Below are 24428 nucleotides of genomic sequence, written 5' to 3'. Positions count from 1 at the left end.
CAATTGCAGGGATGGGTGATGGCGACGGTTTGTAGTAGGTTTACAAAGATGGGTGCGGCGGCAAGTTGTTGAAGATGAGTGTAATTGCAAAGAGCTGCGAGTTAGGGTTTTAAGCAATTTGCAACTTTTTGCTTTAGCTAGCACCTTTAAATAGTTGGTGAAGGATTAATTAAAAAATGAGTGTAGGGCCAACGTTTTATTTTAGGGAGTTTTAACGAAAAGCCCGTTGTACTATTTACTTTAACGAAAAACCACATTTTTACACTAAAAAGTCAAACCTAGTACTATTCACTTTACCCTTTATTTTGTCATTATCGTTAAAACTCAAAGTTTTCAAGTCATTTTCTCATTAGTTTTCCTTTTATTTTATTGAGAGGCCCAACAGTATGGGCTAACAAAATGATACAATTTTTAAACTTTACATGTATCCTCATATTTAACATAAATGCCTATATATTCTTTTTTTTTTTTTTTTTTTGAAAATAACATAGTATCAATGTTTATTTATATATATTATGTCGTAAATTTGATTAATTTATATGTGGTTTGAATTGTGAACTTGTTGTACATGTGTCATCCTATAATACTCCTCACTATTGTTATATAGCATATATGCTTAATATGTTTTACATTTTGGACTTGTTAGATACTTTTTTTGCATTTTATCATTCTTCTATTATGTTATCTATGGATTTGATACAAATATAATTTTTTGTAAGTGTCAATATGCATTTATTTACAAGATATACAAAAAAATTACCTAAATCTACCTAAGTTGCCTAGGCGCCCATCTAGACGCTAGCCTACCACCTGATTAGACCATCTCCAATGGTTAAGCTAAAAGCCAAATTTTTTAGCCCAGAAAATTTAGCTTTTAGCTCAGAAACAGTTTTTCTGCTTCAACAGTTATAGCCTAAAATTTTAGCCCATGATTATTAAAGAATGAACTTAGGCTATTTTTTTTGTTAAATTAAATTTTTTTTAAATAAATATGTAGACTATTGTAAATTAATTTTATGAACATTTTAATCTAAAAAAATTTAAATTCCTATAAATATTGTGTAGAGTCTACTCCGATTTTTAGGCTAAATTTTGGGAGGAATTTGGCATTGGTTTGACATTTACCATTTAGCCCAAAATTTCTCCTTGGGTTGGAGTGGGTTTGGGGGGAAATTTTAGAAGATAATTTAACTTTTAGCCCACCATTGAAGTTGGTCTTAGCGCCTAATATTTTTTAGAATCTTGGATAATATAAAAGAATTTTTTTGGGGTGGGGGGGGGGGGGGGGGTGTGGTGGTGGCGTGGGGTGGCGGGGCGGGGCGGGGTTTGCGTGGGTTAAAAAAAAAAGAGAAGAGGATTGGAATTTTCCCAACACCCTATCTTTGACTTTTTGTGACCCTTCGGCAGCAAAATCTGCAAAAGCCTGTCCAACTTTTTTTATTCTTTTCTCTGGCACATTTGAAGACAATTGGCAGTAAGTAGTATCAGAGAGCTGAGAAATTTTTCAGTGTGATCAGAGCACGGATAATATATAATGTGTTTTTATATAAATGGTGAAATTTTTTATTTTTTAAGTTATTAATTTTTTAACACACATATCACACTATTTGTATAATAACACATAATATATTACTTCGTGTTCCGATCACATCAAACAGTCTCTCTTAAATTGTGATGTGATATGATATGATGCTTTAACAGCCACAGATTTCAAAAGGGTGAGGGATCCTCCAAACTTATTCTCATCTCTTTGACCTATTTGTGTGTAGCGTACTACCATTTAGAGGAGAAATGTTAACGGACCATCTGAGATTTTTAGAGGACTCTTTTATTATTTCGTAGATTAGCTTTAATTTAAAGGAGTTTTAGCGAAATGTTTTTAGTAATGTTTACTTTTAATAAAAATGATATTTTTATTTTAAAATGTTATTTCTGATATTATTCACTTAAAATATTTTTTTATTATTTTGATTAAAATTCAAAGTTTTCAAACTATTTTCATTAATTTTCATTTAGTTTAAACTATTTGCTAAACAATATTTTTGAGTAAGCGAGAGATAATTTTCTAACTTGGAGAAGTAATGGCTGACCTTGGATGTTTATGAGGTCAGTTGCTAATTTTTTAATTTGTTAATTGAGTTATTATTTTCGGTGGAGTTGTGTTTTTCTACATGGCATAACAACTCTAACTTTATTATCTAAATGCTACCTCCCTTTGAAATGCTCATATGTTATTATACCATTATAGAATGACTTTTTAGCCAAAATGGTATATGAGATTTGCATAACACATTACTTTGGTCTATGAAATTGAAAATCAATAGAAATGGTCTCTCAGATTGTCCACCATCCATTATTTTGGTCATTCCGTTAAAAACTCCGTTAGTGTCCCGAAGCTCTTGATCGGAAGTTTGGACAATTTTCAAAACTTCGTAACTCAATCGTTTCTTAACCAAATTCGATCCATAATATATCAAAATGAAATAGGAAAATGTAGAACAAGATCATACATATTTGGAAGCCCAATGGTTGCCGGAAATGGTTCAAAAATAGCTTAAAAGGTGACTAGTCTGCGGGAAAACTAGAAAACTCGCCATAAACTGGGTAAACTGTAAACGTTCATAACTTCTTCAATACTCAATAAAATCGAGTGATTTAAAAATGAAAATCATACTTCTCAACAAGACAAAGAGAATGGTACATTTCTTAACTGCTAATTCGCCATGGTTTGGCCGGAAAACGTCCTGCTAAAATAGTGCTAGTGGTCCAAAAATTTCATTTGTAAAAGTTCAAACTCGGTGGTTTAGAATATCAACATTAATGTTATTTAGTATTACAATCTAATGATATTCTTCTTTCTTTGTAAGTGATAGGTTTTAGGTTCGATTCTTACTAAAAACGAATTTGAATGATATTATTGCTAGTCCATCACAAGGGTAAACTCACCGCCTCTTCATTGATGTAGATAATATCTTTGTTAAAAAAAAATATCAACATTAATAATATACAAAATAATAAATAAAGAAATTATATAAAAAAGAGGAAGAAGCCAGAAAAACCAGAAAAAAATGGAAATCATTATTTTAGTATTGACTCAATGAGGAGGTTATCGTCTTCGTTCAACTTACCTTTGTAAGTTTTTTAAGAGCGAGAAAGAATATAAAAAAACAACAAAAAAAAAAACGCATTTGCTTCCGTATAACAGAGAAAAGACGGAGGCTCCGACATTCTACTTCATCATCATCTGCTAAGCGTCCGAAGTTTCGGATTTTCCTGCAGATTAGACTTGCTGCGAATTTCTTAATCATGTCTCAGAGCCAGAACAGTTGGGAAGCTGATAAAATGTAAGTAATTTTGCACCGTAAAATTTTCATTCTCTTAATGTTAGGTCTCAAATTTTCTGGGTTTTTCCTTATTCTTACTGCCATGGCAGTAGCTTTAACTTTGGGTGGTTTGAGTGAGTTTTTGGTTGTAGGGTTTTGGTGAGTTCTGTTGTTTTCTTATCTTTTTCAAATGGGTATTTTATGGTTATTTTCGCTTTGCCATTTGGGTTTGTTTCACTTGTGTTCTTTCGTTTTTTTTTTCACATAATTAACCGTTCTTTCTTTTAAAGATTGAATCTTTGCTGTTGGGTTGTGGTTAATTTGTGTTTTTCGTGTTTTGGTGACCTTAATATGTACTGGGTTGTTTGATTTTTACATGTTTTTGGAAGCTATGTCGAGATATCTTCCATGTTTATGTGTGCGATAAGGGTGTCTTCTTGTTGTTGGTAATTCCCAATGTTCTCGTGCTCCAGAAAAGAAGGGGAAAAGAGGGAGGAATTTAACTTTTCAGTCTTCTATGAGGACATTGGGGATCCAAAAAAGTTGCTTTTCTTACATTTTCTTAGCAGTAAATAAAGCACCATGTCTTTTGATGCTGTGGATTTTCTTAAAACAACTTCAAAATTTTGTTTCACGTGTTTGATTCAGTTAGTTGTAGGAACTAAATAATTCGCTTCAACTAAATCTGACACTATAAAGATAATTAGTGAGAAGATTTGAGTTTTCGGGCTCGAAGATTTTCACTTTTAATAGTTCCTTTCATTTTCTTGGCACTGGATTGGTGGATTAGCGTTGTGTCGGATGTTATGTTTTTGCATTTGGTACCTTCTGCCAATGTTATTTTCTGCAGATTCTCAAATGTTAAAGTTTTTTTTTGGATTTCTGACATGTGGTAACCTTCTAATCTGTTTGGATCACAGGTTGGATGTGTATATATATGATTACCTTATGAAGAGAAAATTACATGCTTCTGCAAAGGCATTTCAAGCTGAAGGAAAAGTTGCTACGGATCCTGTAGGTGAGAATATACTTAAATCTGCCGAATAAAAGAGATTCAGTGTTATCTGTGAATTTTTATCTGAATTTAATCAAATTTCTTTGATTTTACGGTTGCTCCAGCTATTGATGCACCTGGCGGCTTTCTTTTCGAATGGTGGTCTGTCTTTTGGGACATATTCATTGCTAGGACGAATGAGAAGCACTCAGAAGCAGCTGCATCTTACATCGAGGTGTGAACTTATATTTGACTTCATTCCTAGCTCTATTGTTCGTAACATAGATGGTATTGTTTGAATTTCTCCATTTTCATTTGTTTCTCTGTTTGTCTGGATGTGTTAGACTCAAGCAATAAAGGCTAGGGAGCAGCAGCTTATATTACAGAGACATGCTCAGCAGCAGCAGCAGCAGCGACAGCAGCAGCAGCAGCAGCAGCAGCAGCAGCAGCAACAGCAGCAGCAGCAGCAGCGTCGAGATGGGACCCAGCTTCATAATGGCACTGCTAATGATTCTCTTTTGAGACAGAACCCTGCAACTGCAAATTCTATGGCAACAAAAATGTACGAGGAGAGATTAAAGCTTCCAACTCAGAGGGATGCTATGGATGATGCAGCTATCAAGGTAATGAGTTTTTCCATATATTCCGAGAGACTTTCTTTCTATCTAATATTCATTTAATCTAGTTACAAACTCACAATACAAACACCATGCAGCAAAGGTTAGGCGACAATATGAGTCAGCTTTTGGATCCCAATCATGCCTCGATGATGAAAGCAACTACAGCAGGTGGCCAGCCTCCTGGGTATTTCTCTTAAGATTCCATATTTATCATGACTCAGCTTTACGGCGTAACACATGCTCTTTCCTAGCAATTGATACTTTAATTAATATGAAAGTGGTTGAACTCCTTTACAGTCAAATGCTGCATGGCCCAACTGGTGGTGTGTTGGGGAATCTTCAACAACCTCACAGTCGGAGTCAGCAACTTCCTGGTTCTTCACAGGTGATTATCATCAGTGATCTGTTTCTTTGTTTGTTTATCCCTACAATTTGATTTTCTTATTTTGGGCATGTTTTCTATGATGAAACAGGACATAAAGAGTGAGATGATGAATCCCAGAGCTGTTGCTTCAGAAGGATCATTGATTGGCGCTCACGGTACTGAATCTACTGATTGATGTTGTTTCTTTTCATCTGCTAGAATGTGGGCTGGTTTTTAGATATGAAACTTGGGCAGTTAAATAAGAAAACTAGTACAATTTCTTGTGTATCGATAGCTCGTTGGATTTATTCAGGCAAGTGTTTTGGTCAGGATCCCTTGTCTTGTAATGAAAAGGACTCATATTATAGATGCCAATACCAAATTGAGTCATAAAATATCATCAATTCGGACTCATTTAATTAGAATTGAAAATGCAATTCTCATTTCAGAGTCTGTTGCATATTTCATTGCTCGTTTATGTGTTGAAATCATTACTCATATTTGTATTGGATTCTTCTCTTACCAATGATTCATATTTTCATATTAGGATCAAATCAAGGCGGTAACAATTTGACTCTGAAAGGATGGCCTTTAACGGTAGAACTGAATATCCTTCCACTCTATATGATTGTAATGTATTTTTTCCGTGTGTTTCTTTCAAATTAGATAAATGGTTTTCTGATAGAGTTCCACCATTTTAGGGATTTGATCGGCTTCGATCTGGGATTCTTCAGCAGCAAAATCCTTTGATGCAGTCCCCGCAACCCTATAATCAACTTCTGCAACAGCAGCAACTTATGCTAGCACAACAAAATTTACCTTCTCCATCTTCCAATGACTTGGACAGTAGAAGGATGAGAATGCTTCTCAACAATCGAAATATGGTTCTTGGGAAAGATGGTCAATTAAGTTCTGTTGGTGTACCTAATGCTGGATCACCAGTGCAAGTTGGTTGCCCGGTCTTACCTCGTGGAGATGCTGACATGCTTATGAAGGTATCATTTCCTTCGTCTACACTGGATTTTTTGGAAACTCATAATTTTAGCTATTATCACTAGATCTTGTCAACTTCATGCTTCCTGTATATATTTGCTTATATAGCCAGCTTATCAGTTACAGCAACAGCAGATGCAAAGCAACAATCAACAGCAGCAGCAGTATTTGCAGCATCCGCTTTCAAGTCAGCACTCTCATAATTCAAGCCAACACCTCCAGCAGCATCAAAAAATTATGGGTTCTGGTGGCATGGCACCAGATGGTAGCATGCCTAACACCTTTCAAGGGAATGATCAGGTTTTCTATTAGTGCCTATCGAATTTTTGTCTTCTGCAGCAATGCCTTTTTCTTATCTCTCTTTTCTTATTCTTTTTTTTTTTATTCTTGATCATTGCAGTAAAAACGTACTACAAATTTATCGTGTACCATAACTTTCCATCCTACATAACTGCTTTTTTAGTACTAAACTCAAATTTCATCATATTTCTAGAGCCAACTGTTTTGTGATCTGTATATTTTGCTGTGAACTTGATTAGTGTTGAATACTGTTATATGAGGTTCTGACTTAGTTTTGCTTGTTCAAGGCTTCAAAGAATCAACTTGGGCGAAAGAGAAAGCAGCCAGTGTCATCTTCGGGTCCTGCCAATAGTTCAGGGACGGTTAACACCACGGGACCATCTCCCAGTTCACCTTCAACGCCTTCTACTCACACAGTGGATGGTGTGTCTATGCCAACTTTACCCCCTAATGGTGGTTCGTCGAAGTCTGTACTTATGTTTGGCTCTGATGGCTTGGGCTCACTTGCATCGGCGCCAAATAAATTGGTTAGAAACTTGTCATTATTTTATCTAATTTTGTATTGATTGCATTTGGGATTTGTATTACCCCAAATCACTTGTAGTGGGTATAACATGCTCGTAGAGACTAGCCTCATGTGATTTTCTTATTATGGTTAAATGTGCCCTTTGCGAGAAAGCATATAGTGCTTACTTATCAGGGATTGTTTCTAGGACTACGTTGGCAGTCAGTAACTGAGCTGTATATTGCAGACTGATGTAGACCGTTTTGTGGATGATGGATCTTTGGAGGATAATGTTGAATCGTTCTTATCGCATGATGATGCTGACCCTAGAGGTAGAGTTGCTCAGTGTTCAGATGTTGGCAAAGGTAGGATGAATCCCGACTTATATATTGGTCCAAACTTGTTAACCTCGTTAATTTTCTCAGAAGATGTATATCTTGGTTTATTTATACCAGAAATATAACAAAAGGCTTTCTACATCGTCTTGATGAAATAGGCTTCAGTTTTACGGAAGTCCAGCTTATTCCTGCAAGTAAAAATAAAGTTGAATGTTGCCACTTCTCTTCAGATGGAAAATCACTTGCCACTGGTGGGCATGACCGAAAGGTAAGCCTAGGCAGATTGAAGTTTCAGATAGGTTTTAGGGGCATGAATGGCCTAAAATGATATCTGCTCTTTTGAAAAAAAAACTTGTTACCAATATGAATAGTTGAAAGAAACACACAATACTGAGGATTACTTTAATTATTTTATGATGCAGGCTGTATTGTGGTGCACTGAAACCTATAGTGTCAAGTCCACACTTGAAGAGCATTCTCAATGGATAACTGACGTTCGCTTTAGTCCTAGCATGTCAAGGCTTGCTACATCTTCTGCAGATAAAACCGTCCGGGTTTGGGATACTGATAATGTGAGTCGACATATACATTTATTAGGTTCATGGCATGTAGTGTATGCTACCATGATGATTTTATGTTTAATATGAAAGGGTATAATGAGAACTTGAAACCGACGTGGTAACAGCTTGTCATGAAAATTGCAATCTGGAAAACCTGGCAAACGACCTATTGTTCCATGCAATTGATGATTTGATTTGATTTCCTGTAGCCTGGATATTCGCTTCGTAATTTTGTGGGACATTCTACCACTGTTGAGTCGGTGGACTTCCATCCCAGTAAAGAGGACCTTCTCTGCTCTTGTGATCGCAACAGTGGGATGCGGTACTGGAGTATCAAGAATGGTAGTTGTGCAGGAGTTTTCAAGGTATACAACACGGTGTTAATTTGTCTACTCTGTATAGGGAGTACCAGAATTCTGTTTTTTCGTTTAGTCAATGTATCTGTATTTAATAATGTTACACTACTTTTTCAGGGTGGTGCAACTCAGGTGAGGTTTCAACCTCGTTTTGGAAGAAACCTTGCTGCTGCAGCAGATAATTTTGTATCAATCTTGGATGTTGAGACACAAGTTTGCAGGCTTAAATTACAGGTTTCTTATTGACTTCCCGTTACATTTTAATAGTTTTACTATTGATTTGAAATCGTTAGAAATGGGTAGTGGTGGTGGTGTCCACATTTTTGGGGTCGAATGAAATGCATGTACAAACAAGATTACTGTCTTTTACCTGGACGCTTTTTCTTTACAAGTCCAATTAATATATGAATCAAAATCTTATGATTACGTTCCATGGTTTCTTAAAATTTCTTAACCATCATGTCATCATGAACGCGTTCTGATTTGTTTCTTGCGGTATTCATGTAGGGACATAAAAGCGATGTACATTCTGTGTGCTGGAATCCTTCTGGCGAGTATCTAGCATCAGTGAGTGACGATTTGGTTCGAGTGTGGACAGTTGGTTCCAGCTGCAAAGGGGAATTCATTCACGAGTTGAGCTGTTCCGGCAACAAATTCAATACGTGTGTGTTCCATCCGACTTATCCTGCATTGTTGGTCATTGGCTGTTATGAGGTAAGTCATTACTGCTCTCCACCTTTTGTTATGCTGATGCCTTTCTCTTATCGAAGATGCTAAGCGGGTTTTTATTTTGATGTGAAATTGGTGTGCGAATTCAGAATTTGGAGCTTTGGAACATGGCCGAGAACAAGACAATGACTCTGCACGCTCATGACAAGCTAGTGTCTTCTCTGGCGGTATCAAATGCTACGGGGCTAGTTGCTTCAGCCAGCCACGACAAGTGCGTCAAGCTCTGGAAGTGACATGGTAGTACCTTTTCCTCACCGCATCTTGAAGGAGTCGGCATTTAGATGCTTTAGTTGTTTATATCTTTACTGTGCACGAAAGAAGTGGTTAAGCTTAACCAACCCAAGTTAACTGATAGAAGAATTTTGTTGCGTCGAGCCTAACTGCGATGTCAAAACAAACTCGATCGAAAGAATCTCGTTCAACTTAAAAGGGGCTTACAACGTAAATATATTTCGGCCAGACGACCCGTAAATGAAGGCTTCTTAAAGATTGCGTAAGTTGTGAGTCATGATTCCAAACTTGCCATTTCATATCAATATGTACAATTGGGCCATTGGCCGAAGGAAAAATCATCAGATGTATGCTGGTACAGCTTCTGGGCATCTGTCCGGATTACTTCAAGCGCCTTGTCGAAATGCGTTGCTTTGTACTCAAGGTACTCCTTCCATGTTACCGGCTGATAGAGTGGATGATTGTGGTCAATCAACGGCGATATCTTCACGTCCGTTGGCGGGCCATAGAAGTATGCCATCGAGATGCGATGGTGTACTTCGTTGACAACCGCACGATGCACGGCACTCTTGAATTGTCCGTTCGACAGTATGTGCATTAAATCACCGACATTGGCTACAAGGGCACCGGGGATCGGGTGCACCGGCACCCACCAGATCCCGTCCACAAGGACCTGGAGGCCGCTTATGCTGCTTTGGTTTAACAGAGTGAGCAGTGAGGAGTCCGTGTGAGGGGCGAGACCCATTGCCCGGGTCGGGTCTGGGCAGACCGGGTAGGAGTTCAGTTGAAGCAAGGCCCGTGGCCTGCTTCTATTTTTGGGCTTAAGCCACTTCACATCTTCATAGTTCAGGCCCAATGATCCAAGCATGAGCCCAATTAATTTTAGGGCAAGGCCCTTCATCTCCTTTTGGTACTCTTCCATTGCACCGCTGCATGAACATCGATGAGATCATTAAATTGATGGGAATAGTATGATGACTAATAACACAAATCTATACTAAAATCGTTGTTTTCAATCTGAACCGTTAATAAAATGAACTTTTGTTTAACTGTATGTAATTCAGATTGACATTCCGATAACATAAAAATGTTTATTGTCGAGTGAAAGAACTTAACTGCAAATTCCATGTTCGTAAATATAAGATCACAAACTGATATATACACTCAAGTGACTTGGTAAAATCACAAAAATAAAAGTTTACGTCAAAGTAACAAATTGTTATTTGTATGTAAAAAACCAATGATCCTCAACCAAATATTTTTCAAAATAAAATTTTTAAAAATTGTTTTGGGCACAACCCCCAAAAAGAAAAAGAAGTCTGTTCTTGTTACGGAGAGATTTTTAATGTGATCAGAACAAGAAGCGGTACACTATATATCCTTACATAGTTGAAGAGAATTTTTTTTTTTTCATGTCAATCTAATTGTAAAATGACATATGACGTACTACTCTGTTTATTTATTTTTCAAATATCACTCTATTTGTAAAAATGACATATGACGTACTTTTCTGTTTTTCGGTGACACTGAAAATCTCTCCATGTTATGGGTTTGGACTCTGGATCATGTGCAAACCGACTACGTGAAGAACAAGGCAGATGGTGTATGTACCAGTACGGACACGCGTACGCTAAGCTTAGTTCTAAACCACTCATCTTCCACCACGTCATAATTGAAACATGCTCCTCAATCCATCGACCATAACGATTAACGAACATAATCTAATTAAAGAGAAACGGTACTAAAGTGACAAGCAGGTCGTGCATTATTTATGCTTTTTGTGCACGTACCAGAAGTTGGCATGGTGACGTGGCCAAAGTTGACGAGCATGTTCCGCCGGAGACCCCATGATGGTGAAACCCTCTGACCACATCAGCTTCGGGAAGTTCTTCGAAATGCGGGCCAACCCGTACCCGGTTACTCCCTCGGGTGATCGGAGGGCCCGGAGCTTTTGGTCTCTCGGGAGAGCGAATAGGCGACGGGTTTGGAACTCAGCTTCTTTCATGAGGTGCATGGGAATGCCGTGGTTGGTGACTTGGAAGACACCCCATTTCTCGCATGCACGGCGTACGAGAGAGGCGGCGTTCGAGTCGAATAGGTCAATGACGGGTACGCAGACCAAAGATGGAGTATTATAAGAAGTTGGATTGCTCTTCATATTGCAGATTGATTTTGAGATTGGAACCTCAACTTCCTTCGTATGAGTCCAGATGTGGGAATCGGGTAGGGCATGAACGGATTTGAAATCGAGTGGGATAATGTGGGAGAGGTTGATAGGGTTTGTTTTGAAGGATTCTGAAATTGATGAGTTCATGTTCATCATATGAGAGAGAGAGAGAGGTTTGAAACTTTTTGTATGGATGTGAAGTAGAAGACAGAGCTGTCGACCAAACAGTGTCTTATTTCGTCGGCTTTCTGGGCAGATTTTGGAGGTGTATATATAAAGCGAATTAAAGGGGTTCAGTTTCAGATAGATACTTTCTCTCCTCGTAGAGGGTGCGGCATGCGTGCATGTAGGTCCAACAGGATTCTTTCAAGATCTTTTGGTGAAAATTCATGAATCGTGTCTGTTCATCGTATGTCGTGCGATCAATTTTTGTCTAATACTGTTTGTGTTTAATTTTAAATAAAAATATTTAAAATAATTTTTTACCGCACAATGATGAATCCCCATGATCCTCACAAAGATGATCCGTATTCCATGTAGGTGTAGGCCAAGTGTTAGGGATAGGGAGGGGGTGGTGTTGGTACTGCGAAACACGATATTGGAATTTGGGGGTCATGACTACATCAAGCTAACAATATGTTTGCTTGCATTTTTTTGACATAGAAGTGATCTTCGAGGAATCGGACAACGATACCTAAATTATCCAGGTATGACGATGGTAATATTCATACAGTTAATAGTGTAAATTAACAGAATGTGCATGACGATCGTAATATTCATAAATCAATAACAAAATGTGAATGACGCCCATAACATAACCTACCCGTTAATTATATTCTTATCACACAGTTTAGAAGTTTATAAATAGATAATTCATCAATGATAAAATAGAATTAATATAGAAGTTTTGGAAACAAATTCCATAATTTTGTATATTTTACTTGATATATATTCTCCGTACATACCATTTCTCCTTAAGTTACACATATAACGTAATGCATAAATGCCAATCTTTACTGTTACATTTTATCATTTTTGACCGACCCTATCATTATGAGAATATTTTTGCTCCCCACTAGCAAGTGATCGTGATGCTCACCACACTATTTATCACCGTTTGATGAATTTAAATATTAAGATTTATATAACGGATAGTCACAAATATCAATTTAAACTTATTCCATGATAATAAGTAAAGTGATGAACATTATCACCATTTGAGGATGGTGAGCAAAAATAAACCCTATCATTGTAAGAAGGTCGGTTGGGAATTTAATGATGACGTTTGACTTTGAAGCAACATGCTACGTAATACTTTTATCAGTCGCGCAAATTTCTAATCTTTCTGGGTTTTTCCCTCTTTGAGAAATAAAATGTTGAAATATGAGGCGCCAGGAGAGTTCCTACAATGCACAGATCCAGTAAGTCGTACTGCACTGCACTTGTGAGGTAACAAAAAGTCACATACATGGCCCTTTTCATTCTCTACGCACATGAGCATATCACTGTATGTCATGTTTACCATGCTTCCGGACGTACAATATCAGATCGTATACGAGTGTCCATAACCCGGGAAAAAATCATCGTGATGAGAGAGGGAGAGGTGTATATATACGTCGTGTGTCAGCAAGTTTTTCTCCTGTGATCTGGCTCTTAAGAGCTGACTCTGAGGCCATTGTATGTTTCTTATTGTCAGCCGTGTATGATTGACAAGCCAATATATATAGACAAATGAAGCACACAATTGTTATCAGACGGGTCCTTAGACTAAATGATATTATTTAGGTTTTATTCCCCCAAAATCCAGCCCAACTCATGCTAAATGAGTGGGCTAAAAGTCAAACAAAAGCCAAATTTTCCTCTGGGATTTAGCCCAGAAAATGGTGTGGGCACCACCAGCAGAACCCCACCCACATGGATATGTCTCCCAAGATTTATTGAATCCAACGGCTGAGATCGAATATAATCAAATCTAATGGTAAAAAAAAAAAGATCTAACAGTCTAAATTTAAATCCAACGGCTTAAATAATTTAAAAAATTATTTAACTCAAAATTCATCCAAATTTAGTGATTTTTCAATATTTATCAGAATTTAAATATTTTTAGATTAAAATGTTCATAAAATTAAATTATGATAGGGTATATAATTTTTTTTAAATTACTTTAAAAGAAAAAATTAGCCTAAATTTATTCTTTAATAATCTCAGTTAAAAAATTTAAGCCAGAAGAGTTAGAGCAAAAAAGGTGTTTCTGAGCTTAAAACCTAAATTTTCTGGGCTAAAAAATTTAGATTTTAGCCCAAGAGTTGGAGATTGTCTTAGAAAACAAAAAAGACGATGACATTTTATTCACCAATTAGTTGAAGAAGCGTTCATACCAAAAATATGGAATTTTACAACAACATTTTTAAGCTTTGTAAAGTAAAACATACAATATATGTAAACCTTGTAGCTATACACCTCAACTGTTCCTTCAGGAAAAGCTGATATACTTGTATTCCAAGCAATAATCCCAGAACCAAAGCAATGCGGTATAAAAGTTGGACTTATCATCTCCTCTGGAAGTTGAATGCTTTTATTGCAAAGGCAAAAACTAAGGCGAAAAACACGCAGAAACCGACCACCACAATGCCGGCTACACCCAGAAAATCATGCTTGTAACCAAACCCTACTTCGAGCAACTGCCTTACAGGCATTTGGATTCCATCAGCTAGCTTCACAAGACTGTCATCCTCGCCGTACTGTGAAACAAAGAGGCCGTACAGACTCCAGGCGATAGGGTCTGCCCAGTAATACCATCTCCACCAGATTGGAATTCTCTGCACAAGTGCGTGTCATCGTGTTAGATACCTAGCTCAATGAATCAGTATTTTCACCTATAAATCAGGTTTTCGTGCTAGTTTCGTATCTGAAACTAGCATTATACATCCGAGATGTAGCACAGAATGCAAGTGATTAAATTAAGCAAACTGAGACGAAAGAAAGCAGTCACTTTCCGTTACCTTGTGAGGAATCATAAAGCCGCTGAAGAGGTTCCACAGCATATAAATCGGAGCAGCAATTATAGCAGCGACATTATGATTTGGCGTGACAGCGATTGTCATCATTCCATAGAAGGTGAAGTATAGCATTGTGAAGTACATAAAGAATATGTACCAAAGAAACTTGAAAAGAGTCCACTCAAATGAGGCCGTGTAGTAAAAAATTGCGCAGTAGATAATCGCTTGTGCAAACACGTAAGGGAGCTCTATTACGATCTGCAAACACCCGATCAATGCATTAGATGGCTTTCAGGAGCATCAGGGTATTGTGAGTGAGCATAACGTAATAAAGGCAAACCTGAGCAAATGCAAATGGTAAGGCCGAGTACATCCCAGCAGCTCTCTCTCGATATGAAACAAATCGTTCCACAGAAACAACAGGTTGAACAGCACTGGCATTGGTGATTCCGCTAAATAGGATTGCTGCATACATGGACCCCATAGCGTTTAACAGATCCTGCTGGGTCTCCCTGTAAGAGAGAAAGTAAAAGTCGTGTCATAGAACCTAAATTACAGATAAACATCTAAGCTCGAAATATATTAGAGTTGCAACAAATTCAGAAGAACAAGAAAAAAGAGGAAACCTCTTATCTCCGAATTTCCAACAAATTGTTCCCAACATCAACGAGATGATGACTGTATAAAAAAAGCGAACTGCAGTGTACTGAGGGTTTCGCCAGTAAGACAGATTTTGCTTCCAAAGACAAGTGAGAAATTGTTCGACAAATGACTGAGAGTACTTGCTTGGAAACTTTATTTCTTTCGAATTGGCGCTTGGTTTGCTTAGGTTTTCAACCAACTCTTTATTACGTCTGAAACAAAGGAGGATAGGTTGTTAGTTAAGGAAGCTGATAGTTCTCCGTACAAGCAACACAGCCAGAATTCATTAAGTAGTCATACTGAAACAAGTTAGATCTTCGGTAAACTTCTGCAAAATCCACCCCGAGACGACTTTCTTCAACTGTAGAAGTAACATCAAGCATCCATGTGGCTGGATTATATCCAGGCCTGATCTTTTCTACTCCTTCGACTGCCTGCAGAAGGAAATGTTTATATTTTAAGTTGACAATCGTCACCATTATGCAATCTCACATTTTCTAAAAGAAATACTGGCGTGCAAGATCCAACCTCAAAGTATTTAATGAGTTCACAAGACCTGGAACCAAGTGGACCAGCATATATGAGCTCTCCTCCACGCTTCAAAAATAGAAGCTGCAATGACAGATAAGGTTATAGCACGATGAATCAAGATATTATATTGGCATAGATATACAGGGGGGGTGGGGGGGGAGAGAGAGAGAGAGAGAGAGAGAGAGTACTTCATCAAAGGATTCAAAGATGTCTATGCTAGGCTGGTGGATTGTGCACACTATAGTGCGTCCAGTATTGACTATATTCCTCACAGTCCTCATCACAATAGCTGCAGACCGTGCATCCAACCCTGATGTGGGTTCATCCATGAACACTATAGAGGGGTTGGCGACCAGCTCAACGGCTATCGTTAGCCTTTTTCGCTGTTCTGTCGACAAACCATCTACCCCCGGTAGACCAACCAATGCCCCACTTAATGGAGTGAGCTCCACCAGTTCCATCACCTCTTCTACAAACGCCTGTATGTTTTTTTAAATTACTTAAGATGATGGATTAATTGATCCTATAATGAAGACATACACAAGCAGTAAATAAATTATGAGCATACCCTCTGTGTCTCCAAGTCAACATCTGATGGTAATCGAAGCCAAACAGAGAAGAGAAGTGATTCCAGAACAGTCAAGCAGGGGGAATGAATATCGGACTGCTCACAGTAACCAGAAATTCTCGCAAAAGTTTCTTGTCTTTTTGGGTAACCAGATATATGAATGCTCCCTTCAATCATCCCACCGGTTTTTCGACCAGCTAATACGTCCATGAGGGTGGTTTTCCCAGCACCACTTACTCCAACCAATGCTGTAAGCACCCCAGGCCTAAATGCGCCAGTGACATTACTCAACAACTGCAATTTCTCTTCTTGAATGCCCTGCTGCTTCAATTCCTGCAGTTGTACTTCGATCAGAACAGATATCTAGTCAACATGTTTCCAAGAATAGATGGTGCAAGTGAGTAGTGTTAATGTCAAACCAGAGGGACATCGACATAGTAATTGATATTGCTGAAAGACATGGAAAGTTGTTGAAATGGGAGCACCATTCCTCTCTGCTTAAAATATTTTCCTGCGCAGAATATGAGGAAGAATTTCGGAAATTAGACTAATCCATTTTTAAGTGAAAAGATTTGTTCTAAAACATAATCAATTTTATGAATTTCTTTACGAACCATTTAATGACTCTGAATGCTGCAAGTACTCTCTCAGCTCAATAACAACAGTTTCTCCTTTTCTTCTCCTTTCTCTGTCTTGAAGCTCGTCCTTAGTGACTACGGCTTGTCGTTTCCCCAAGGCTGTTTTATATATCGTAAATCAACTTAATTAGCTTTCTTTCTTTGAGTTTGTTTGGCTACATGTAGCACTCAAGAAAAAAGGAAAATTAGGTTATTCTTACGAGCAGAAATGACTTACGATTAAGGTAAGCTAGGAAGAATGTGAAGAGGACGTTGAATAGAACTGCATATCCAAGCAAAGCACCAGCACCAATCCAATACCAGTAGCTCTGTGGAAACAAACTGCGTGCTTTTAGCAATGCCTCACCTAATGGAATGGTCTCGTTTCCAACTCTCTGCATAAATAACAGAAAAAAAAACGAATTAGAAGTTCCCAAATTAGAATCCTAGAGACTAACTTGATATATATATAGAGACTAACTTGATATATGTGTATATATATATGTATCATGAAATAAATCTATACAGTGGGGAATTCTGTTAATGTCCATGTGATTCAGCAAAATTAATAGATAATTATAATCCATTAAGCAAAATTGAATAGATGGTGAATTGGAATGTCACCTTATCCCATTTATGTCCAAGAAATTCATTTACGGAAGCTGCATTTTGAGCATACATCAAGGGAGACACCCAGAAACCCCATATCCACCACTTTGGTACACGATCTGTCACAATCAAATAAGGAAAACAATAAAATTGTAAACTCAAATTGGAAACATAAGCATTGACAAAATGTTACTTTACCTCTTGAGATGACGTATCCTCCAAGACCCATAACAACTAACATAGCAAAAGATCCAAAAGTGTTAGCGACTATCATATTTCGACCCAAGGATCCAATAAGACGGAAGAGAGCTATTGACATCTGGTGTAGCAAGAAAAATATCAAGAACTGCCCACAGAATCTGCATATTCAACAAATTAACCTAAGAATATCATCCCAATTTTCACAATGTATGCAGAAATCCAAAGGAACGTACAATTTACCTAGTAATTGAAGGATCAAATCCAATGACATAGTATGTGATTGCCACCCACAAGCCAGACTCTATGAATGAATTTGGAACACTTAAGACCCAGGACGGAATGGTATAGACCCAGCTAGGGTAGAAGTGCAAGTCCCTATGCTTGTAAAGTACCGGAAGCTTGGCCACCAACATTGACACCTCCATGAAGCCATTGAAAAGAATAATAACCATGGAAAAGTATAGAGCGCCGAGATATAGGCCTCCATCATCAATTGTATTGTGGTGTAATGTTGACCGGAAAAAAACACTCATTGTGATCATAGCAACCAAAAGAAGCTGGAAGGCAGAACATAGTACTTGGGAAATCAGCACCACATAGCAAAAAGAAGCCGGAAAAAATACTCATTGTGGCGCAACATAACAATTTCATCTTTAATTGGATAAGAAAAAAAAAAAAAGATACTAAGGTAATCTACAAGCTAACTCAGAAGTGAACTGTTACCTGAATGAACTTGAAAGCATAGATAAATGCATTTCGCTTCATGAGTAGAAGTTGCCAGTTAAAGCTTGTTTTGAGAAGCTCACACCTCTTCATGCCATAGAGAAACGTTGCTAAAGCTGCTGGATGGTTATAGCGTTTATCAAAAGGAACTTCTAGTTCTTCAGACAAAGTCTTCCCAGCTTGAAATAAACGATAAGCGTCAACAAACTTTGCCGGTGAAACATAGCGGTACTGGAGATCAGGATTGGACCAGTACTGCTCTTGGTCCTTCTCTGATATAACCTGCGTAAAAGGAAAACAATTACCAACCATTCCATGTAACAGAATACAAATCCACGAATCAAGCTCTCCATAAACTTACTTCTTGCAAGAAGTCTGCCACATTCTTTCTCTGTGGACATCTAAATCCCATATATGAAAAAAAATCAAGAGCTGTTTCGCGGGGTCCCTGGTACACAATTTGGCCCTCACACAAAAGTATAACATCATCAAACAACTCGTAGGTCTCTGGAGCAGGTTGAAGCAAAGATATGACAGTGGTTGCATCTAGTGCCCGAGTTGAATGCCTTAGATATTTGATGATTTGATAAGTAGTTGAACTATCAAGACCAGTCGAAATATCATCCATGAACAGAACTCTTGCCGGACCTACTAATAATTCACCTGGAATTCACATTGGAGTTATTAGCAAACAGATTTACCTTACTAGTGCACAAGAACTCCCTCCCTCGTCAAAAATTTTAAAAACAAATGAAGTATGCACCTGTAGTAAGCCGCTTCTTTTGACCCCCTGAGATTCCCTTGAGCATTTCATCTCCTACCAAGGTATCAGCACATATGTCCAACCCTAAAATCTTTGACAAACATATTTTAGTACCAAAAGAGAATCCAAGAATAAATCTAGGGTAGATCTGACATACTATACAGTATACACGTTAGTGATATCCAAACAAAAAACGGATAAATGAAAAAAACCTAATCTAATCTCTCTACTGAAACCAAGCCTAATACCCTGACCATACACTTCACTTTGTGAAAACAAAGTCTCCATAATCTCTTTTCTTTTCGTTTGAACTTAATATCACAATTTGCCCATTTTAACAAAGTGATCCAGAATATTGTGAAACAAGACCTTTCTGCTTTTGGGAAAATATAACCTCACAAACTATTTTCATTCATTCTTAAAACGAAAATAACCAGACATAGACTCCATATGGTATGTATTCGAAAATAACAAGCAGCACAAGTACCTTCATGATGTACTCCACCACAAGGTTTGTCTCCTTCCCCCCAAGAGCTAATGACTGGAAAACAAATTGTGTCAGCAATCATTTCATATACAATGGAATCGACATATCTAACAAGTGCAAGTACCTTCATAAATATATCAAGATCTTCATCGGGTTTAATCCCATCTCTCTTTTCCCTTCTTGCAAGCTCTAATAACATATCTATGATGACAACTATTCATGTCAGCATATAAACAAGCATGATTCATACCCAAAGACGTGACTATGTAAAGCTTACCATATTTGAATCCAACACCTTGACATCGTCCTGCAAACTCAAGAGTTTCCCTTACAGTCATCTCTGCTGCGTGCCAATCCTGTTGGCTGACATAAGCAGATGTCCGCTGAGGAACAAACTCCTTTAAGCGATGTCCATTATACGTGACGTTCCCTGACGTCTTCAAAATAATCAAAGTACAAATGAGCAAAGGGACTTGTCTAACGGGGCGAGCAACTAGTAGCAAATCTGTCATTAAATCTGAATATTGTCTCATCCCTTCAAACATTTGCTCCATAGGATGATAAAAGAATCTATGATTTCATGAAAACTAAAAAAAGTAGCGGAATTACCTGCAAACCTGCTCCCAGGCGTCCGGCAAGAGCCAATAGTAGCGTAGTCTTTCCGGAGCTTGGTGCACCCAATAGTAACGTCAACCTAGAAGACAATACCAACGGTTTATTAGGTGTAAATATTGACAGACATTCGGATGCCACTGTGCCGGTTTACCAAGCCAATGTAACACTAACGTGCCAGAAATTAGTTTGAAATACTGCCACAATGGTATCCGAATTATAAATAGGTCATTCTCGTAAACACTGGACTGAAATTGAGCAACAGAGTACTGGCTGAAGCATTTTTTTCTAACATGAGATAGAGAACCCACCTTGAAGGTCTTATTATCCCGCTAACGTTGTCTAAAATCGTTAATTTGCTTCTCTGCCCCCTGTATATTCGCAATTGCCTAAAAAGGGCCTAAAACGACATCCGAAAAATGCAAAAATTGAAAAATTTTCAAACAATTGTGTAATTTTAAGAAAATTAAAGGAGATTTTGAATGAGTTTATAGTTTATACCTCCGTCATATTTAAAACAAAATTGGGAATAGTCGGCAGCGCTCTGCTTCCCACGTGGACGAAAGTTTCAACCTTCACGTTCTGAAATCGGACCTCGATTTTCGGAAAGTCCAATTTTACTCTGCACACCCAAATAACGAACACCGTAACAAATTAAGCACAAAAGAAAAGTTCCGGAATTGAAAGGGGAAGGAAATTCTGTTTGGTTGCTGAGAAAACAAAGACTCTTCAATACTCGCAGTCTGGCGCCAATTTCTTACCAGCCAAACAGATTCAAATTAAATACAAAAGAAAAGTTCTGAAATTGGAAAGAACAAAAAGAAAATCCGTTTGGTTGCTGAGAATATAATCGCATTTGGCACTAATACTGAAATCATTGATTTTCTCAGCAGCCAAACATTGTCAATCAAAGTATCCAGTAAAATTGAAGAGGATTACGCGTCAAATCTACGGCGCATGCGATTGAAGAATTGCTTGGGGTCGTCGTCAGCGGAGCTAATGAGACGGTCAAGGAGGAGCTTCTGCTCCTTGGCCTCGAGCTCGCCGACGTCGATCTCCATAGTGTCTCCGGCGACGTTCCTGAAAATGCCGCGGCGGGCGCGAGCGTAGGTCGGGAGCCTCTCCAACGCGGCCCATCGCAGCTCCTCCTCATCCTCCCCTACCTCCCGAAACGACGCCGATCTCGCGAACACATTCTCCGCCGAGTTCCACATCGGTAAATCCCTAAAAAGCCCCTCCTATCCACAGAAAACTGCAGTCTTTGGTTGAAGAAGTAGATTAGAGAGAGAGAGAGAGAAGCTAATACAAAGTAGAGTGTGAATGTGAGATGGACATGTTTGATTGCTGAAAATGGAGGTTGGAGCTCTGCATTTAATTTCTCTCACTAAAAAATTTCATGTTTCTCTCTCTAGCATGCAACGTTAAAGCGTTTCACAGTATGTGCAGGACGACAGAGAAATAGAGTGAGAGGTTCATTTATGGCCGCGGGAAAGACAGAAAGCATGAGGCCTCTTTGAAACCCCTACTCGCTCGGGTGTTATATCAACTCTATTCGCTCTACAGATGAAGCTTCTATTTCATCCAACGGCTGGAATTAATCGTGCTATGGAAAATTTGAAAACAAGATTTTTCCAGGGGTCTCTTTTTATTTTTTACACACTTCTTATTAATTTCTGTCATTTGATCATCTTCAATTCATCCGATCCAACGGTCGAAAATTAGAAGGATGTGTGAGAAATAAAAAAGGATGGGGTGAATATCACACCCCTTTTTCTAAAGGCTTAAAAGGATGGGTAAATTACATTTTACCCCTCAGGTTTGAGGTCGATTTCAATTCCTTACAACATCTTTAAAACATTTCAATTTCATACATTTACTTATCATTTTATTTCAATTTCATACATTCGTTAAAAAATCTGTTAAGTGATGACGTGGCGAATAAGGGATCTCTGTTTGTGCTGACGTGGCTGCCATATTTATGTCACGTGGCTAAACACTTAATAAAATATTTAGAATATTAAAATAATTAATTAAAGAAAAGTTATAAATAAATAAATAAACAAAATAACCCAAAACCAAATCGTCTTCCCCACCCCCTTCTCCTCACCTGAGCCCACCCCCAAATCACACTCCCCCTCTTTCTCTCTCAAATCCCTAAACCTAGGAACCCTTATCTAGGACCTCTATCTCTAATCTCTAATCTCTAATCTCTAATCCCACCTTCGAGTTATCTAGGACCTCGAGAGCCGTGAGGATCGGAGACAACTCCTCGTTGAACCTAACATCGACGACGGCTCTGATCACCTTACAGACCTTTCCGACGGCGCCCTTTTCGGTGAAATCATCTATGATTTTTCCACTCACCAACGTCGTAGCATGTGTGAGAGGTGTGGGAGGCGCAGTGGCTGCTACGCATATGACGTTGAGTAGTGGGTGGCGTGCGAGAGAAGGTCGTGATGAGGGATCTGAAGGTGGGCTTGGGTGGGGAGAAAGGGGTGTCTCTAATTTGGGGAAGACGAAGGGGTTTCTGGGTTTGCGGATTAGAGAGAGGGAGTGTGAATTAGGGGTGGGCTCGAGTGGGGAGAAGGGGCTGGGGAAGACGATCTGGTTTTGGGTTTTTTTTCATTTTTTATTATTTATTTTCTTTAATTAAATATTTTAATATTTTATTAAGTGTTTAGCCACATGGCACAAATGTGGCAGCCACGTCAGAACAAATGAGGACCTCTTATTCGCCACGTCATCACTTAACAGATTTTTTAACGAATGTATGAAATTGAAATAAAATGATAAGTAAATGTATGAAATTGAAATGTTTTAAAGATGTTGTAAAGAATTGAAATCGATCACAAACCTGAGGGGATAAAATGTAATTTACCCTAAAAAGATTGATGCCCTTCTTCTCTTTTTTAATTATGAAAGGAACTATGGACTTGTTTGGAAGTGTCTTTAAAATGACTGAAATCGTTTTTTGAGAAATTGATTTTGGATTTTAAAAGTACTCTAAGCGCGTTTAGAACATGCACCATAGAAGCACTTAAAATGTTTTTTAGGATTCACTTGAATTTTTACTAAGTATTAGTTTAAAAAATATTTTCACCGAAAGCACTTTGAATCATTTTAAAAACACTTCTAAACGAGTCCTAACTCTTTGTTTTTGGTTTTGGTTCCTTTGCTTGAGGCTCTTCAAGAACAATTCGAGCTCATTTCAACATCTTTTAAATAAATATAACATTTGAGACAAGAGAGATGATTCGACAAACACCTAAGATAAACAGGTGGAAATTTGAATCCAATTCCGATAAGGCCGATTAAATCTTTTTACATACAAAAATAGAAAAATATATGAATAAAAACAAAAATCCTTTTGGCCCTTTGAAAAAACAGGAAGAAGATTTTCTACCCTCCTATTTTCATCCCCTTCCATTCCCTCCTCTCACATATTGTTTTTTGTCTTATTATCTTTATAAAAAAATCAATATAAGATATTGACGTGGCTTAACCGTAATTGTTCAAATAGAAGGGCATGAAATAGTAGAAAGATTAGGAGAGTAGAGAATTCTCCTCTGAAAAAACATGTTTTCAACATTCCCATAGTGAGAGAAGAACCATTGGTGGATCATACGTATGGCGCGTGTGTAGTTGGGTTGGCGCCGATGCGTGTGTGGGGTTTTTTGGTGGGAATTTGAATGAAACGGCTGGGAATGTGGGATTTACTGTTTTACTACTCTGTTGGAGAATTTTAGTGTATCAATAACACATGTACACTTACGTGTAATAGTACAATGAATTGAAAATTAAAAAAAAAGTGAATATATCAAATTATAATCACTGCGTATTACGGTTTGGTGATATTCTTCTTCACTTAGAAGTAATAAATCTTAGGTTCCAATTTCGTGGATGACGAATATAATTCCAAATTAGGCTGCCAATTATGTGCTTTAGCTGAACTCTCCCTCCTTTTATTGTAAAAATATCAACATATTCAAAACATATATATATATACACACACACACCGAATCATATTTCAACCATGTTGAAAAAGTTCTCCAAAATCAAATTAAGCTGCCAATTATGTGTTTTAGCCGAACTCTCATTCCTCTTAGTGTAAAAATATCAATATATTCAAAACATATATATATATATATATATATATATATATAAACACCGAATCATATTTCTACCATTTTGAAAAA

The 24428-nt window shown here is 37.8% G+C and overlaps 3 protein-coding genes across 5 annotated transcripts; 1 reads left to right on the top strand and 2 right to left on the bottom strand.

Annotated features, from left to right (window-relative positions):
* Positions 1-3041: 3041 nt before the first annotated feature.
* Positions 3042-9579, top strand: LOC137734246 (transcriptional corepressor LEUNIG). Of its 3 annotated transcripts, none has more exons than XM_068473549.2 (18): positions 3042-3344; positions 4244-4341; positions 4443-4552; positions 4662-4940; positions 5033-5121; positions 5235-5322; positions 5411-5477; positions 5849-5898; positions 6003-6296; positions 6415-6594; positions 6882-7121; positions 7347-7464; positions 7596-7705; positions 7860-8009; positions 8207-8362; positions 8471-8587; positions 8861-9067; positions 9172-9579. In XM_068473549.2, exons 1-18 carry the CDS (start codon positions 3307-3309, stop codon positions 9313-9315), a joined length of 2535 nt encoding a protein of 844 aa, XP_068329650.1. In that variant the 5' UTR covers positions 3042-3306; the 3' UTR covers positions 9316-9579. The 3 variants fall into 3 exon arrangements, with proteins under 3 accessions (XP_068329650.1, XP_088541559.1, XP_068329646.1); XM_088685433.1 differs by having other exon boundaries at positions 3061-3344; positions 6421-6594; XM_068473545.2 differs by having other exon boundaries at positions 3114-3344; positions 6403-6594.
* Position 9580: 1 nt separating this feature from the next.
* LOC137734258 (gibberellin 3-beta-dioxygenase 3-like) lies at positions 9581-11659 on the bottom strand. Its single transcript, XM_068473556.2, has 2 exons — positions 11104-11659; positions 9581-10242 (listed from the first exon to the last, which is right to left on the bottom strand). Exons 1-2 carry the CDS (start codon positions 11634-11636, stop codon positions 9615-9617), a joined length of 1161 nt encoding a protein of 386 aa, XP_068329657.2. The 5' UTR covers positions 11637-11659; the 3' UTR covers positions 9581-9614.
* A 2139-nt stretch (positions 11660-13798) lies between these two features.
* On the bottom strand, positions 13799-21744 carry LOC137738825 (ABC transporter G family member 32). The gene is made up of 24 exons (XM_068478301.2): positions 21172-21744; positions 20734-20854; positions 20544-20632; positions 20230-20314; positions 19898-20057; positions 19745-19821; positions 19621-19674; positions 19134-19224; positions 18732-19033; positions 18371-18652; positions 17888-18204; positions 17645-17805; positions 17462-17565; positions 17076-17232; positions 16835-16957; positions 16640-16731; positions 16221-16553; positions 15841-16131; positions 15650-15733; positions 15422-15555; positions 15106-15333; positions 14820-14991; positions 14483-14737; positions 13799-14299 (listed from the first exon to the last, which is right to left on the bottom strand). The coding sequence occupies exons 1-24, from the start codon at positions 21444-21446 to the stop codon at positions 14030-14032; spliced, it is 4257 nt and encodes a 1418-aa protein (XP_068334402.1). The 5' UTR covers positions 21447-21744; the 3' UTR covers positions 13799-14029.
* Positions 21745-24428: the final 2684 nt, after the last annotated feature.

Source organism: Pyrus communis, chromosome 15 (assembly GCF_041283825.1).
Source record: "Pyrus communis isolate YQ-2024b chromosome 15, ASM4128382v1, whole genome shotgun sequence".
Classification (NCBI taxonomy): Eukaryota; Viridiplantae; Streptophyta; class Magnoliopsida; order Rosales; family Rosaceae; genus Pyrus; species Pyrus communis.
This window is presented reverse-complemented; position numbering and strand designations above follow the sequence as displayed.